This window comes from Sardina pilchardus, chromosome 3 (assembly GCF_963854185.1).
Source record: "Sardina pilchardus chromosome 3, fSarPil1.1, whole genome shotgun sequence".
Classification (NCBI taxonomy): domain Eukaryota; kingdom Metazoa; phylum Chordata; class Actinopteri; order Clupeiformes; family Clupeidae; genus Sardina; species Sardina pilchardus.
Window position 1 is genome coordinate 31,315,781 of NC_084996.1, and position 6,000 is coordinate 31,321,780.

At 45.4% G+C, this 6,000-nt stretch overlaps 1 protein-coding gene across 1 annotated transcript in view; it reads right to left on the bottom strand.

Moving 5' to 3' along the window:
• olfm2a (olfactomedin 2a) overlaps positions 1–2,409 on the bottom strand; it is a 65,305-nt gene extending 62,896 nt beyond the window's left edge. The window contains exon 1 of the mRNA XM_062531235.1: positions 2,110–2,409. Coding sequence (XP_062387219.1) covers positions 2,110–2,166 — 57 coding nt within the window. The 5' untranslated portion in view covers positions 2,167–2,409. The remainder of the gene's footprint in view (positions 1–2,109) is intronic.
• Between the last annotated feature and the right edge of the window lie 3,591 nt (positions 2,410–6,000).

The following is a 6,000-nucleotide window of genomic DNA, read 5'->3' on the forward strand; positions in this document are numbered from 1 at the left end:
TATTCAAAATCCACGACGTGTCAAAAATGGCTTGCAGTTACACACAGAGCCGCACACTGCAATGGTGCGTACACACGCGCACGCACGCGTATGCTGGCATAGTGTGTGTGTGTGTGTGTGTGTGTGTGGGGGGGGGGGGGGGGGGGGGGGGGTGCAAACACGTTTATGATTTCTGGCAAAACTCGTTGCGGTGCCACGCCATCATAAAAAACCCGTGCCAAGGTGTAGCAGGTGCCCATCTGTATCACTGGCAGTAAGAACCCGAGGGCATTGTGGGTACTTAACAAACACACGCTGTGGACGAGCGGGTGCATGTGTCTCATTAAAGCACCGTGAAAATTTAATACCGGCTCGCGCCACGGCTGGAAGGAGAAGAGAAGAGGTATTCCAGCCCCTCTGGTGTGGAAGTCTTCTCTTCCGTCTGGCGACGCCGCTCTAAGAGTATTCATCAATTCTTTATATGTGCCCGGTGCCATTTGGGAAACGGGTGGTGGTATAGCTTTCCCCTCTTCACATAAATGTTTAACTCCGGCACTAGCGACAAATCGAACCCACAAGGCCAATTACGCGATGTTGTCTGTGGGGAAACAATATCACATGTGGTGACAACATGCGTGCGGCTGCTGTTAAAGCAACTCCACAGGTATTCAAGCGTTACTGTGTTTTAGTGACTTATTCCTGGTCTAGACACGCCAGTGCCTGGTTGCTCCCAACCAGCACTTAACTGTGAATGACCGAGATGGAAAGAACCTCGCTCATATGTCAGTGCGGTATTAAATCCAGTTAACCCCCTGAAGCCACTGCCATTTAATGACTTTTGACTGAGCATCCGCGCTTAATGGTGTGTGTACGGGTTAACCGAGGTGTTGAGCGCCATTCAGCTTTACTGTGAACTTCAGAAAAGGACACCTCGACTAGGTAGCCTATACTGTAGTTGAAGGTTATACTGACAGATCACTTCGCCTCTACTACTGATAGCACATAAGCCATTCCCCTGTTTGAGTGTGTGTTACTTTACACCCAGCGAAAGGTAAGTACATTTCGCAGCAACTTCACCACTGCACGCTGTTCCATGGAGGAGTAGGGTATTGCAAAAGCGGTATCGTGCTAAATAGCTTTCAAGGGCGCTATAAGTTTCAAGAGAAATTCTTGCTTCGATGTAGATGTAAGATGTTTGACGACTGTTGATCCTAATTGTCATAATTGTTGAAATAAATATTTGCCTAAACAAACCCCGGTTTAGCACGCACCTCATTCGCTGCACCTGTGTAACGTTTGAGCGCTGTCCATGGTCCTGAATGTGTTATGAGACTCTTACAAGAGCTCCCTCGTACATGGTATTTGCACCATATTCAAGAGTAATTACAAAGGTTTTGCACAAACGCACATCGAACAGCTTAATCGACAGAATAGGGTACTCAAGGGTCAAATGACTTGGCATCCCTCTCTTCAATTTGCCATCCATTGTCACTTCATTTCCCGTCATGAGCTGCGCTTACATCAACTCCTGCAGCGCTGCAAACACACAACCCGAGGCTGAAGTCCCCCGGCCGCAGAGCTCACAAGATTAATTAGAATGATATGAACATTGACACGTGTGGGAGCATGCAACAACAGAAATCACTTAAGGATTAAACAGACAGACAGCTGGAATAGTCACATTATAGTGTCGTATTATTATCATTATTATTACTATGCATATCCTTCGCAAGCTGACGGATCTTAAAACCACACACAGCTAAAGCTGTGACCACGGAACCAGCTGGCCACGAACTTTGCCTTTGGTCAACCTCACAATAGTAGTTGTCATGTCAATAACAAAGGGCTGCACTGCGTTATGATGTCCCTCTCTGCCACCAAAGCGCTCGGACAAAAAGGGCTAGCCATCCATCTTCTTAGAAAAAAACTGCGATCTGGTCATTGAGACTCCGTTACACTTGCACTTGTATTGATCTATGGTTACACGTTGGTGTTGTGGGTAATACCAAGTCCCATGTTTTGCTATTGGCATGAGGAACTTACCGTCCGCAACCATACGTCTAGTTAAGCCGGTCTTTTAAGGCTACGCTCTGTTAGTAAATGACTAATTTAAAAAAATGAGAACCTTACCTCGCAGGGCATGGTGGCTAACATCAGTAGCAGGAACATGGCACTGAGAAGATGCATTTTCCCCGTAATGTCAGTGTTCCAGCGACCCACAACTCCACTCCGGCTGCCCGCTCTTTCCGCTGCCCTCCGCGGCTTAATTTGGGAGGTCTCTTACGACCCGAGACAGATTCCGTCAACGCTCTGTGTAGCGTGCGCGACGATCCTCCTCATCACCAGCCAGCAGCCGTGCGCGCTTCGGTTATTCCACTCACGGACGCAGATTACCCCGTTATACGTTTTGTCGGTGCGAACGACGAGCAACTGTGCCTTGCGATTTAGTCCTCTGCTCTTTTGCTTATTTATTGCCTGACACCATCGGGTCAACTGTGACGCGGCTGCACCGAGGTGTCCCTGACCCGGGTGAAAAATATTCGACCACAGGCTTCCCACGAAATCGTGGAAGCGACGAGTCTCGGCTCTAAAGAGAGCGGCGCGGCGGTCAGATGGAGGTGGAAGTGGCAGAGGTGGTGAAGTGTCCGGTGTGTTTCCAAGGCACCGACGCTAGGAGCACCACCACACATTCATCCTCTAGTCTAGCAGCTGTTTGAAAAGAAAAGACCGACCTCTGAAGCAGTCCAGTATATTTTGTGTGTGCAGGGGTGGGGGAGAGGCGTTGGCTATACCTTCCAAATGCTTTGGATTTCTGTCTAAATTGACAAACATATGAGTATGCCCCTGAGTCAAGGATCACATTGAGTAGAATGAGTGCTGATCGGCTTAGGATGCTGTTTGCACATGTTGATGTTTGAGACTGATAGAAAGACCTGAACAGGTTCATAAGCCAGTACCAGCATCGACTAAGCCAGTGTAATTCATTATCTGCATTACAAGTGTATTAATTCACACACACCTTCTCACAGATACCCTCAGTTCATTACTGACTGGCAGTGTGTGTGTGTGTGTGTGTGTGTGTGTGTGTGTGTGTGTGTGTGTGTGTGTGTGTGTGTGTGTGTGTGTGTGAGAGAGAGAGAGAGATGTGTGTGTGAGAGAGAGGGAGAGAGAGAGAGAGAGAAAGAGAGAGTGCGTGAGCGAGCGTGGTAGGCCTCTCTGATCCTCTTGTTTTTGACAGTCTCGGCTTGGTAGCCTCAGGCCGTGCTGAACAGTCCATTAATAATATAGCATCCGCTCCTGTCCTGAACGCAGTCCTCAGTAGTGCATCTCTACAGCACTAATACCACATGTGTAATGTTATGGGCCCAAGGTGGGCTGCTGCCTCCTCTTCAGATATTCACACTCCTGAACACTTCACAGCTTGACTTTCAATGGAAATAATGATCGTCAGATAAGTGTAAAAGGGAAAACAAGACGACCTTATGCCTACCACAAAGCCGCATTTCATCATCTAATTTAAACAAATATGACAAACTATGCATTCCCTTGGTATTTTGGTGTAGCTTACTGTATCTCTCAGCTTTTGACCTGATGTTCTTGTTAAGTTAAGAAAGCAAAAACAGGATCCAACACCTAACAACTTATTGTGCTTTATTGGTCTTATTTATTTATTTATAGAATTTGAAAAGATTTCGCTCTTGTACTTTTTCAAGCCAGTACATCTGACCTAAGTGACACCCCAGCCATGAGGGACCCCCATTGGTTTGCATCTCTGTTCAGGGGATGATGATGTGCTCGTAGCTCCTATTTTAGAATACTTGTAGAAAAAAGGTTCTATACAGAACCAAGAACCCTTATAAGACCCTTCTAAAGAGCGTTCCTTCAGCTGATATTCAGGCCTTATGCCTTTTTCCATCATACACAGACTCAAATTGATAGTCAGCTTCCTCTCTGGTTCTCTAGGCTATTCCCAAATCTATGGGCCCTTTGGTGATGAATAATGTTGCTTACTTTACATAAATATCAAGCTGCCTGTCTAGCATTGTTTAAAAGATTAATTTAATGTAAATGATCCAGCCTTCAATGTTTTTACTTGAACTTCAAAGTGATACCATCAGTTTACATAAACATCACCTGTGTTCTCCTTAAAATCTGTGAAGATCTGTGGTGTATTTGGCTATGTATGCTTAAACACCCTGTTGACATTTCACATTGTTGTACACAGTTTCGAAGTTGGCAGCGCTGCAGAAAAACAAATGTTTTCAAATGCACACCTTGAATAAGTAAACTGATTATTCTGTTTCTGTAGCTGAACTTTTTAGAGGAAACACTAACACAAAAGCCTCTATCCTCTGGGAGCACACCAAATTATTCTGATATCTGCACTGCACTGTACAGCAGGTCATTTTAGATGAGAGCGTCTACTGTACATGAATAATTGTACAGTAAGTAAGTCTTTTAGCTGACTAACAGCTGCCATTGCAGTAGCTGAAGCATATGATATGGCTTATGATATGGCTCTTCCCTTGTGCCAAATGGCAACAGACCAGTGTGAGCCAACCATACAAGGCTGGTTAGCTGCACACAATGAATCTCTGTGTCCGAAGAAAACTCATCTACATGTAGCTAGAATGGCTAGAACCAGAGCCCTAGAGAGATTTAAACTCAGAATTTCACCAGCAGAAAGTAAAAAAAGGTTAGAAAAGTATAAAGAATAATCATTTATTCTTCAATAAAGCATTTTTTCCACCATGAGCAGGATTAATCTCCTTACCCAATATGAGTTCAGACATTTTAAATAATGATTAATGATTTATAATTTATGAGGTAAAATAATTCCGAATGAAACAAGGCATCCCCTTCCATTCGATATTATGCTCCTTTAGATATTAAAATATTGTCCGCCTCAAGGTTTGATTATCTGGTCTCAATATTCTGTTACCTTTCGCAATTCCAACATTTGTTTTCCTTTTGGCTTTTGTATCATGACCAGACCTGCCAGACGCGGTTCTATCTAAATCCACTTACCCATCTCAGCTTTGTATAAAAAATAAATGTGTCTGTATGAAAGTTATAAGGGCGTGGAAGCCCAAACTTTTTCCAAGAGAGAAAAAAAACACCCATTTTGCACAACTTCACAAGATGATGAATTACAGTTCTGGTTTTGGCAAGCGTGAGCTAGCCACAGGTGATGCATTTAATTCATAGGTGGAGATGGAGATGGGGATGGGATGGGGATGGAGGTGGGGGGTGGGGGTGGTGGTGGCGGCCGGCGGGGGCTCGTGCCAGAGATGAATGTCCCCCCGGAGCTACGGAGGCAGCGTGCAGTCGCTTGATCTCGGAGGCAGATGAGATTAGATTAAAGTAGAAGTAAAGAAAGTGCTCTGAGTCCTCCCAGGTCTGCCGCCAGTAGGCGGTTGTGTATCTCTCTCTCTCTCTCTCTTCTCTCTCCCTCTCTCTCTCTCTCTGTCTATATCTATCCATCTTATTCACTCTCTTTTTCTCCTCTCACTCTCTTTTCTCCCTTCTCCCTCCCCTCTTTTTTCTAAGTAAAGTCTTTCTCTTTTTGCTTTCTCTCCACCCTTTTCTCCCCTGTTCACACACTCTCTCTATTTCTCTCTGTTTGCCTATATCTATCCATCTTTTTCACTCTCTTTTTCTCTTTTCGCTCTTCTTTTCCCCCTTCTCCCTCCCCTCTTTTTTCTCTCTTTCTCTTTTTGCTCTTTCTCCATCCTTTTCTCCCCTGTTCACACTCCAGTGCGCAGTGTGAGGAGAGAGGACACGGTGCCAACGTATCAGTGCTCTCCTCTCTTGTGTGATGGATTGTCTCTCTAGGTCCGGCCAAAGTGTCAGGGGTTCACGCACTATCAATGTGTATGGGTGGACAAGTGTGGATGTGCGTGTGAGTGTGTGTGTGTGTGCGTGTGCGTGTGCGTGTGCGTGTGCGTGTGCGTGTGCGTGTGCGTGTGTGTGTGTGTGTTTGTGTGTGTATATCCCTTTTAAGCAAGCAAAATTTGGATA